This window comes from Vipera berus, assembly GCF_964194415.1.
Source record: "Vipera berus genome assembly, chromosome: Z".
Classification (NCBI taxonomy): Eukaryota; Metazoa; Chordata; class Lepidosauria; order Squamata; family Viperidae; genus Vipera; species Vipera berus.
Window position 1 is genome coordinate 100,827,143 of NC_138205.1, and position 12,090 is coordinate 100,839,232.

Genomic DNA, 12,090 nt, shown 5'->3' on the forward strand with positions numbered 1-12,090 from the left:
ACTGAGGCCACCGATTTGGGTGCATACCTCTGTTGACGTTGTAAGGCCAATCCCTGGGCGACCGCCTGGGAGATCAGAGCCTGAAACTGCTCTGGCAACCACACTCCCTGCACCTCTGAGGGCCGAAGACCGGGTGCCATGGGTGTAAAGGTGGCCTCAGGCCTGGACTGCGTTGCTCTGGCGACTGGAGGTGTCAGTCGGATACCTGGTCCCTGAGTAAAGGAAACCATCTTCTCTTGCTCAGCCCTGGGAAGATAAGGTTGGTCATCATCATCCCCCTCTGGAGACCAGACCCTTTGGGAAGATGAGGGAGGAGCAAGCTGTGGCCCAAATACAGAGTCCTCTGCCAGAGGAGAAGAGACCTGTTCAGCGCCCATCGTGCCCTGTTCCTGGGCCTTGGCAAACTGTCTAAGGCCTGGTGCCTCCTGCTGGCCTCTTTCTCTGCCGCCTTGGAGGACCTTTTGCCAGAGATGGCCTTGGCCTTGAGCTTTCCAGCAGCCTCCATTTTGGAGGAATTATGCTTTGTTTGCGCCGGAGTGCTGGGGGCACCTTGTGAAGCCTGAGGTGCACTGTTGTCTGCCATCACAATTTGGAGATATCTCAGTGAAATGCTGAGAGGGATCTCAAACAGAGGAGCAGAGTACTGATCTGAGGCTGTATGCCACTCCCAGGGATCAATAAGTACTCTATGGCAATGGTGGCTGCAGAACCAACTTAATGGACAACTGGCACACCTGCAAGGCTCCTGATGGACTTAAGACCAGTTGAAGCACCCTTTGTAGCACAGGCCAAGTGTACTGTGGCGACGGATCACCTCAGTGATGACAGAGAGCTCACAGTAGAAACCTAGTGGCGACAGATCACCTAAGTGATAAACAGCCAACTCACTGGTCCTAGTTGGTGGCGGCAAGGCCAAGAATGGCACGGCCAGCACACGTCTTCTGTTGGAATGGACAATGAGACAGCTAGGTTGAGGCCTAGCGCTACAGTTGAAGCCTCCTGTACTTGATCATCCACTTTGAAAGGTTTCGGGCAAGGCAAACAATGATTGTGCTACAGTCAGAAGGGATCTGAACTCAGAACTCTCTGCAATGATTGTGAGAGGAAGAGCCTGAAAAAGGACCCCTGTGAACTGATCAGAGGCTCAGGGACCAATTTCACTGAGCTGGAAGGCTGTGGTGGGTTTTTTTTGTTTTTGTTTGGAGGGGGGCCTGAATCTACCCCCCCTTCTCAGAAGCTAGCAATGAAGGCTGCCCAAGCCTTTTCAGAGGAAATGCAACGCGATCATGGCACCCAAAATGGCAGCCGCTACTGCTGATAGTGAAAGAAAAGCAAGCTGTCCTTCCCCCTTAATTCAGGAGAGAAGGCAGGCAGTTCTGAGAGTCTTCGCATGCCTCTGATGCTATCAGCACGCTTAAAAGGGCAGCTTAAAAAGGCTTTCTGACAAAGAGGAGAGAGAGAGAGAGAGAGAGAGAGAGAGAGAGAGAGAGAGAGAGAGAGAGAGAGAGAGAGAGAGAGAGAGAGAGAGAGAGATTATAAAAGATGACTCAGCAAGATTCTGGGAGCCAACATTAAAACATCTATTCTGGGCACAGACTAAGTCGTGACTGGGAAGTGTCCTGGCCCAGGAGACGGTGGCAAGTTTGACTGACTTAGTCTAATTGGGCAGGAAGACAGAGTTAACCCATTCGTGGATTCTCCATCTATCATGCTGGAGAAAAGGAAATTTAAGAAATGTAGGTAACATATAAGTGAAAATGTAAAAACTGTAAAATCTTAAAGGCAGAATTCAAGATGTATTTTGGTTAAAAGAGGGAAAAATAAAGCATATAAAGGATTGTAAAAAATAAAAAGAAAGAAAAAGCTTTTTAAGAATGAGCAAACAAACAAAAATCAAGGACATTCATTCACTTCATCTATTTCTTTAATTGATTTGGCTGTATTTAAATTTACATCAGTAATTTTAGCCATTTCATAATTAAGATTCCTCAAAATGATCAAAGAAACTATATAACCATATTTTAAAATAATTATAAGGCAAACTGGAATGTGTAGCCTTTATAAACTCTACAAAATAAGTTCAGATAGATGGCTAGAAGACAAACTAGGAAGACACAATTCATCTTGAAAGTGAATGAGTCAATGCCTGGATAGGAGGTTCATCAGTTAAGTGTCATAAGGCATCTCGAACTCCTTAAAGAATAATGTAGAGGGTTCTACACAAAACCCAAACCATTCTTACCCTCAATATGTTGGAGATTTACATAATTGCAAAATAAATAATTACATGCTTTTAAAATTATCTTTGCAGCCACTGAGGTCTAGAAACTTTTACTTAGAAAAATAAAAATGGATGCTATAATTTAAAGCATGCTGAATACTGTATTCCTCATCAATCCATGAATGTGCCCAGAACTGCACACTGTACAAAAGCACCAACTGTGCTGAGAATGTCTTCATTTAATTACAAGGAACCATTAGCTTTAAGGCTGCAACCCTGTACTTACTTACCTGGGAATAAGTTCCACTGACCTCAATGGGGCTTACTTCTGAGTAGACATATAGAAGATTGCACTGTTAAATACAGACAATGAAACACAGCCATGATTCGCTCATCAGCAGAACTCATTCCAAAGTCACAATCTTTACACACTGAACTGGAAAATGCTGTTGTATTTCTAGTTTAACTCTTTTCATTATTTAAAAGTAACATAATCATGAAGTGATTTAACTTCATTGACCAATGATTCATGTTCTGTTATATGGAATGGTGAACTATCTCTTAACTTCTTACTCTAGTATTCATTAACAAGAGTTAAGACCGCTGTGTTCTTTTCTGACACTTATGGAAGATGTTTGTAAAACTTCACAAGCAAGAGAAAAAAAGTAAACAAGCAAATATATATATATATCAATGAGCAATCTGTGTTCACACCACCAGGATGACAACAAAAAAATGATTTTAACACAGTGAGGGTACATTATGGTAAATGCAAGCCATGATTAGTAATTTCAACAGACTCTCACCTTTATCACGGTCATAAAGCACGTCTTCTGTAGAACAAGGACTCCCATCCTGAGATTCAGGACGACAAATAGGAGAAATGCATGGAGAATGGCTGCTACAGCTGCTACTGCGTTCCTGGACTGAAGGTGTTTGTGTATCAATGCTTCGAGTGCTACTGCTACGATAGTGAGCAGGTAAGGGTGCTCTCCGACCATCAGGAATATCCAACGGCTACAATACAAACATCATTCTTAGCATGCATAGTAAGAATTTATCCTTCCATAGGCAATTTGAGTCCTGGAGGGAATTTGACCTGTCCTCTTTCAATGTCCTTCATGTCAGACTTGACTTTGCAAAAGGGCAGGCAGGTCACTTTTCCTACAAAAGAAGCAAGTGGCCCAGTGGTGTGCTATGCATCAGTTCGTAGGGCTATAAAGGAGAATAAAATCAGTAGCTTTAATGTGAAGGGTCATATGACATGGTTGTGCTTTTTAAAGTTTCATTCTGAGATTTATCTGTACCAAACCGACTGTCTGGCAGTTTAACAGTAACAAAAGAGTTTAGTTAATAGTAATAAAAATGTCATTAAAAAGCAGGAAAAGCAGCCAAGTTTAAAGAAACTTCTAACAGTGATAAAAGAACAGAAATCTTTTTCACAATGAGATGATACAGCAAACCTCTGATTCCAATATTCTGTATTGTAGAATATGATATATAGTGGCAGTTTTTTACAAACTAATTTATCTTGTACAAATCAAGAATCCCTATATGGTTTACATTATCATTTTTAAGAAAAAAATTCCATTTTTCCCTGGTCTTTCATTTTCATGAAGAATCCTTTTACTAATAAACACTAATGGATTCAGAGTAGTCACTACAGTAGTTACTAAACAATATATCCCCCCACACCCTTTCCTGTAACGCTGTTATAGGCAGTCCTCACTGAATGACCCATTCATTCATTAACTATCTGAAGTGACGATGACACTGAATGAAGACGACTCATGACAGGTCCTCATAGTTACAACCGTCAGAACATTGTCTTCACAAGATCATCATTTCACTTCACTGCAGGTTTCCAACAAACAAAGTCAATAAGGAAGCTGGAAAGAGATTGCAATAGTGATCCTCTGATTGTGGGACACTGTGATCACTTGGGATTTGCATAATAGCAGCAACTTAGATTGCCATAACTGCTGTCATAGGTCAATGTGATCACATGACACTGTGCTTTACAACACTGCATAGCAATGTAGTTGCCAGACCCAATTACCTTTGTTATGCAAGGACTGCCTATATATTAACACATAAAAGATGAGTGTAGCCATAAAATTAAAATGATTTAATTTTTTTTTTAAAAGATTTATTTAAAGAGCATTTTTCTATGCAAGATTCTAGATGCTGTTTGTTAAATTTTTATGATTTACATCTTTCCACTTAGCATTTTTCCTTCAGTTTTCAAACAGCTAAACTTACGCATATATTAGCTTTTGTGTTCCTGTAAGTTAAACAATACTTGCAAGATGATTTTCCATTTTTTTCTATTTCAGCCAATGCTGCAAAATCATAATGACTGCCACTACAACAAAAACTCACATGCTATAAGGGTCCCCATCCTAAATCCTTTATTTTTATAGTGGTGAGGACTTCATTCCTTCCCCACCACCAGCAATATCATTTTGTCATGAATCTTTGCTAAAGCATCTCTAGTTGCTGTCAAATTAAGGGACTGCCACTTATAATGGCATATATATCATAATTAAGAATCTACAAATATATGCTGTAGTTTACACCAACACAAAACCCACCCATAAAAATATATAAAAGCTTTTAAAAAGATTTTCCTGCTGTTTTGTAATTATATTTTTAATATTTATTATTTTATCATAAAAAGTAAAATAGAAAATAGAAAAACAAACAAAAGTAAACAAAAGCATATATTCAACCCTAACAACAAAAAAGGGAAAAAATAGTGTACAAAAAAAGAGGAAAAAGTGATCAAATAAATTTAACATTTAACATGTAGGATCCACCCTGGCTGGGTGCTTAAAAAAAGGAAGGAAAAAGCAGTAAATTCTCCTCCCCTTTTACACATATGTGTGTACACACACACACACACACACACACGAAAAAACAGTCAACTGGTTAAGCTAAACATTACACCAATCTTCAAATCCCTCTGTTAACAATCTGTATATTTAACATAAAGAAAGTCCACTGACCATTTTGGCTCTTATAATTAATTATATCATAATTATCTTTTTAATGTTAAATAAAGTTTTATGAAAGTTTATGGACTACTTAGTTGTATGTGCTTGCATATGTGTCAAGTTTCTTTCCAAAACAGACACCTGAAGGCAGGACAAGAAGCAATGGATGGAAACTAGTCAAGGAGAGAAGCAACCTAGAACTAAGGAGAAACTTCTTGGCAGAACAATTAATCAGTGGAACAACCTGCCTCCAGAAGCTGTGAATGCTCCAACACTGGAAGTTTGTCTGAAATGGTATAGGGTTTCCTGCCTGAGCAGGGGGTTGGACTACATGACCTCCAAGGTCCCTTCCATCATCATCATCCTCATCATCATCCTCAACATCATTATTATACCTTTCTATATTTTTTTCTTCTTTATTTAAATGTGTTAACAATACAAATATGCTGGAGCATTCTCAGAAGTAAAAGACATAAAGCCCTATTTCATAAGATTATATAAGAACTTGTAACTGTAGAAGACAAACTTTGTTGTGCATAATTTATTAAGTTTAAATTGGGCAAAGTAAAAATAATCTGTTCTTGTGAGTGTTATTTTTTGTTTTGCATTTTTTGGGGAAAGGATAGCTTCGGGTCAGTGTTAGCACATATGAATGATAATAGAATAAAGTTGGAAGGGACCTTGGAGGTCATCTAGTCCAACCACCTTCTCAGACAGGAAACCCTGTACCATTTCAGACAAATGGCTGCTCAGTCTCTTCTTAAAAGTTTCCAGTGTTGGAGCATTCACAGCTTCTGGAGGCAGGTTGTTCCACTGATTAATTGTTCGAACTCTCAGGAAATTTCTCCTTAGTTCTAGGTTGCTTCTCTCCTTGATTAGTTTCCATCTGTTGCTTCTTGTCCTAATACAGTGCTTTGGAGACTTACCCATTCTTGCAACCATTCTTCATATGTCCCTACTCATCTTTGTTGCTCTTCTCTGCACTCTTTCTAGAATCTCAACATCTTTTTTATATTGTGGCAACCAAAACTGGATGTAGTTTTCCAAATGTGGTCTTACTAAAGCATTAACATGTTTCCCGAAAATACTGAATCTGTAGCTCGGTTCATGGCTGCACAGGCCTTCCAGAAAATCCTGAGAAATGCAGGCCAGAGCTCAATTCTCAGCTGCGGAATGAAGTTGCTCCTTTGGCTGCTAAAAAAGTGGGCTGGCGAGACAAGTGTCGATTCATGGGAGGCCTGGCTGCAATGGTAAGCTCCACTCCACCCCTGCCCTAGCTTGATTTTTAGGCGTGCGCCTCGCCCCAAAACTAGAGCTTATTTTGGGGGTAGGTCTTACTTTCAGGAAAACACGGTATAAAGCGGTACAAACATTTCACGTGATCTTGATTTCTGATGGCAAATCCCTTCAGGTTTTTTGGCAGATTTCAGAATTGTTTGCCACTGTCTGCTGCCCAGGGCTGAGAGTGACTGGCTCAAAGTCACACAGCTAACTTTGTGTCAAAGATAGGAATGGAATTCATCTTCCAGTTTTCTTCAAAGCAATTTTCTGGCATATTTGCCACCATATGAAGATATTCAAATGTTTTCCTATTTTTTCCTATTTTCCAGGATCTTATCTGTCCGACTGCAACCATTAGGAAATCTATCAACTCTGAGCAAAAAAGCAGTACAGGCAGGAGTAATTTTCAATTTCTTGCTACCTTTTCCATTGAGTTGCCTTTTGAGAATCTAAGTAACATGAGAAATCTGCCTTGTTTCCTTCCTTTCTTGTTCCTTCCCAAACTGTTCCTTCTTTTCTTCCACATTTTTTATCTCTCTCTCTCTTTTTTCCTTTGTTCCTTCCTTCCTTTCCTCCCTCCCTAACGCCCTCCATCATTTTGTCATCATGTCCTTGTCTTCCTATTTAGAATTCTACCATCTTTCCCAATTATTTTGTTTGTGGGAAGCTTACAGACAGAAAGTCAGTGAAATAACCAGCAGGAAGTTCCAAGGCCAGCAGGCAGATAAATGGATGTTGCCATATAGAGGAAGGAGGATGCAGACTGGGAATGGTACATGGGTGTGCATAACAGGTGCTGCACAAGTTAGTAAGGATAAGTGGGTGTGCCCAAGAAAGTCTGCACGAATCAGAGAGTGGGTGCAGGAGTGGTAGGTAGTACACATTGGAATGGTGCCTGGAGCTGCTTGGGAGTGCTAGATGGCTTGCAGATGAAAAATGGCTTGCAGGGGAGCAATATAGACTGGGAAGATGTTTTGAAGATACAGTCCATCATCAAAAGTTTAAAGAGCAATAAAGCCCCAGGTGAGGATTTTTTACCAACAGAATTATTCAAGAATTTTCCCAATTGGTGGGGTCCTGTATTGGCAGGTCATTTTACACACATAAATGACACCTGCCATATACCAGATGGGTGGGAAATGGCAATAGTTGTCCCCATATATAAAAAAGGGAATAAAAAGGATCCTAGTAATTATAGGCCCATCAGCCTGATTGACATTGTAGCAAAAATATATGCTAGGTACCTTTTGAACAGAATTGAAATTTGGGTAGCGGAAAACAATATCCTCACAGAAGAACAAGCATGTTTTAGACAAAGCAGATCTACTATTGATAACTGCTTTGTCTTGAACCATCTAATTGCCAAATATGCCTATAAGAGGAGACCCCTGTTTGCTGCTTTCATAGACCTTACAGCAGCATTTGATATGGTAAAATACAGAAGTACTATGGAGTAAACTGACATCTCTTAAAATAGAACCTAGACTCCTGGCCTTGATTAAAGCCCTTTATACAAGTACCTGTTTGAGGGTGCAGTATGGGGTTAATGGGGCTCTGACTAACAAATAAAGGGATAAGGCAAGGGTGTATCATGGCCCCATTATTGTTTAATTTATATATCAATGACTTGCCAGGGTTAATGAAGGATCCCACGGTACACATGCCAATGATCCTAAATACTTACTGTAACAGCTTGCTTTATGCTGATATGATTTATTGTCATACTCACAAGTAGGATTACATAGGCTATTAAAAAGATTCAGCTCTTATTGCCAGGATAACTCCCTAATCATTAGCAAATCTAAATAAAAAATAATGGTGTTTGGAAGACACCATCAGAGACATAAATGGCAATTAGATGGTGAACCAATTGAACAGGTTAACACCTTTGTAACTTTTTCCAAGACTGGATCTTGGGCCTGCCATCATCAACGGAGTACATTTAGAGCAAAAGCCTGTTTGAATTTACTGCTTAAACTAAAGAACCATAGTTACCCAGGGTCCCTAGCCACATTAATTAAGGTTTATAAGGCTACGTTTACCACTATGCTCTTGTATGGAGCAGACGTTTGGGGTCTTTACTCAACCACAGCCCTAGAACAGAGTCCCAGCATTTGAGATGTATTTTGGGTGTAGATCCAAGAACATCTGCTGCAGCAGTTAGAGCTGAATTGGAAATTCATACAATTCATGCACTATCCAAAATTAGAGCATATAATTACTGGTGCAAAGTTAATGAAATGGAGACTGATAGACTCCCCAGGTTATGTCTACTAGAGCAAATAAAATTACAATCACAAATCTCCTGGATCACTAAACTAACAAATATTGTAAGAAGCTGTGGCCTTCCTGTCTCTTCTGTAACAGGAGAACAACTCAAAAAGTTGCCCAAAGAATTAAGGATATAGAAGGACAAAATGATATAGCTATCCTTAGTAAGGTGGGTAAGTTGAAATGGCTGAGTAAATACAAACATACTTTTCAAGTAGACAGCTACTTGAAGTTACAACTGCCAAAACATCTTAGGGAGATATTTATGCGAGATTCGAACAGCTTGACACAATGGTCAGATATGGGAGATTTCATTCTATACCCTACAATGAGCATCTCTGCATCTGCGAAGCGGCAGAGGTAGAAGACCTGGCTCACATCCTATTTGACTCTTGCCTGTATAAGAGTGTGAGAGACAGGTACCTCGGTCTATATGCCAAACGAATGACCCATTGGGATCCCCATATCAAAACAACTTACCTTATGTCTGGCCAGAACTTGAAAATAACATTTAACACAGCACAGTACTTAAACAAAAAGGTTCAGTTGAGATCTGCATATGTGGGACTGATTGGGGTATGCAAGGGTGACTCCAAAATATAATTTTATCATATTTTACCTATATCTTAAATTATTGTACTCTATTCCAATTTCATTTTAAATGGTATTTTATTCCAATTTTATTTTAAATCATATTCTATTCCAATTCCATTTTAAATTGTATTTTATCAAATTGCATTTTAAATTGTTTTTATCAAATTTTAGTAATAATTTGTCGCTGGAACTTTGCACTTTGATATGGCTCAAGGGCTAATCAATAAAGACTTATTATTATGTTTTGAACGGGGAGGGGAAGAGAGAAGGCAAGACTACTTGGAGTAGACTATATGCTGCTGGGCCAGGCAGTTGAGGCTTTCTGGCCCATGGTATGGGAAGGGAAACTTACAGCACTTACAGCACTTCCATGGTTGTAGGTCATATGGTTGCCATGTGCTCGAATTTTGATTATGTGCTACAACAGTCGGAACATTGTGCAGGGGTTGTAAATGCCCTTATTCAGCACCATCATAATTTCAAACAATTGCTAATGGTTGTAAATTGAGGATATCTGTTCTGTTGAAATTAAATACTGTAGAATAGGATGTTTGAGCCATATCAACAAAGATCTTCAGTTCTGATTTTTCTATTATTTCCAAAATTAAAAGAAAATATATCCAGCAACCCTCTAAAAATAGGGAAAATCCAATGAAATCAATATAGTTTCTCCTCTTGTGCTGCCAGATCAGAATAAAATTGCTGTGTCCTTGAGAATTAAGCTTTAAACATCCAGCAACAAACTGTTACAAACATCAATTTTATAAGATAATACTTTTGAACAATAATTATCCTTTAATTTTGTCAGATATTATAACGCAGCAACCTTGTTCTGTAACGTATTTTCTGAAAAAAGAATTTTCTATTCTGTAACATATTTTCTGGAAAAAGAAAATTTTAAACAATGAATAGAACTGCCTCATAAGATTCTTAACAGCCTGCCATTTATACTTGTGTGTAAGCCCATTCCTGGATAATTGAACCCACATTTTTCACAGTATTTTGGTTAAAAATTTCAGGGTCTGCTTATTTGCAGATGTGAAGGGAAATACTTTTTTTTAAAAAAAGTGTGTCTGTATGCATGTTTGTGTATTTGTGTGTGTCTGGGTATACATGCAAACTAGCCCATCCATGGATAAACTGAAGCCAAATTTTAGAAGCATTCTTGACTTATGCATGAATATATATGTAAGAATTTTTATTTCATTCTATTTCATTTTTAAAAAAAATCTTTGTACCATTACTATTGATTGGTTTGCTCTATGATCATCAATATATTTTAAAGTAAAAAAATATAAATTCTTATATTAGTCACTTTACATATACAGATATGAAAACTATCTAGAGTCTTCATGTAAAATTAGTTCTTTAGGTAGGTCAATGCATTAGGCTGGCCTTGAATTTTCCATAAACCAATTAAGATCTAGTTGCTTCAGCTGGTCCTTTGGGTCTGCTGTCTCTCATGGAGACTAAATGTATTACAGTTGTTCCTGGATATATGTAGAGTTTACATTGTTTTAATCTCATTATTGAGATTACATAAAATGCTTTGTCAGATAAGATTGGAATATATGATTAGAAAAATAAAACTAAATGAATAAATTACATTCCTAAATCATGTCTTTTATAATAGCCACTCATAGCATTCCCTTACCTTTGATACTTCTTCCTTTCCACTGTTATCTCTGATAAACACTTTTTCTAATTCGGGACTTATTCCTTCTACACTGTACGGCACACGTGAGATTGTTGATTTTGGCACAGAAATGTTTGACAGTGGCATAGGTACTGATCTTGAGATAGAAGCCTTCAAAAAAAGTGAAATGTATGTTCAATTAGCTTAAAAGATATAGCTATAGACTCCACGAGATAAGAAACTTATCAGTACTTATTTGACGTGTAACATGCAAAATCATCTAACATGATGCATAGTTGAGATGAAAAGGGTTGAATTGAGGAAAGAAAAAAATATCCTACCTTGGTTCTTATACAGAATTAGCAGCTCAGTGGTACACCTCACTACTTTGATTAATTAGCCTATGGTATTTTTTTCAACCTTAGCAACTTTTAAGATATACTAGCTGGGGAATTCTGAAATTTATTCTAGCTGAGGTATTCTGAAAGCTGAAGTCCACATCTTAAAAGTTGTCAAGGTTGAGAAACATTGATCTATGATATCAGAAAAAAGGATATTATATGATATGTGACGGATAGTAACAAAAAAATCACTACATAAATCCCATATATACATTGAAGATATAATCGGTCTACCAACTACCTCCTAGGATTGTTATTATCAGAAAATAGGAGGCAGGACAATTAGATATGTTCTCCACCATAAGTTGAACAAAGTATTATATAAAATAAGCCAGGATAGAATAATTCTAATAACCCTAATAATATTAAACAAACCAATAACAGCAATAATACTGTAAGCAATAATAACAGGATATAATATTTCAACAAACATACAATATAGCAGAACAGACTGATTCCACAGGCTCACCTGTATCACTAAACCTATAGTTATTCATTAGGAGAAAAAGGAGACAGTATATTTTAAAGAGTGTCTAATGCTGAACAGCAAAATGCAACTCAGTGATCTACAATTATTAAACCAGCCTGATGTTTTATCTCTGTAATTTCACTTACATAATTTTCCAATGTAATTTTTAAATACCTTGCCCTGATTATTAGACAGTTGAAGAATTGCTTTTACCAAGGATG

The 12,090-nt window shown here is 37.9% G+C and overlaps 1 protein-coding gene across 2 annotated transcripts in view; it reads right to left on the minus strand.

Moving 5' to 3' along the window:
• Positions 1–12,090, minus strand: part of GLCCI1 (glucocorticoid induced 1) — a 58,341-nt gene that overhangs the window by 12,897 nt on the left and 33,354 nt on the right. For both annotated transcript variants that reach the window (XM_081343856.1, XM_081343857.1), the window contains exons 5-6: positions 11,018–11,170; positions 3,028–3,238 (exon numbers count right to left, since the gene is read on the minus strand). In XM_081343856.1, the coding sequence (XP_081199982.1) occupies positions 3,028–3,238; positions 11,018–11,170 (364 nt within the window). The remainder of the gene's footprint in view (positions 1–3,027; positions 3,239–11,017; positions 11,171–12,090) is intronic.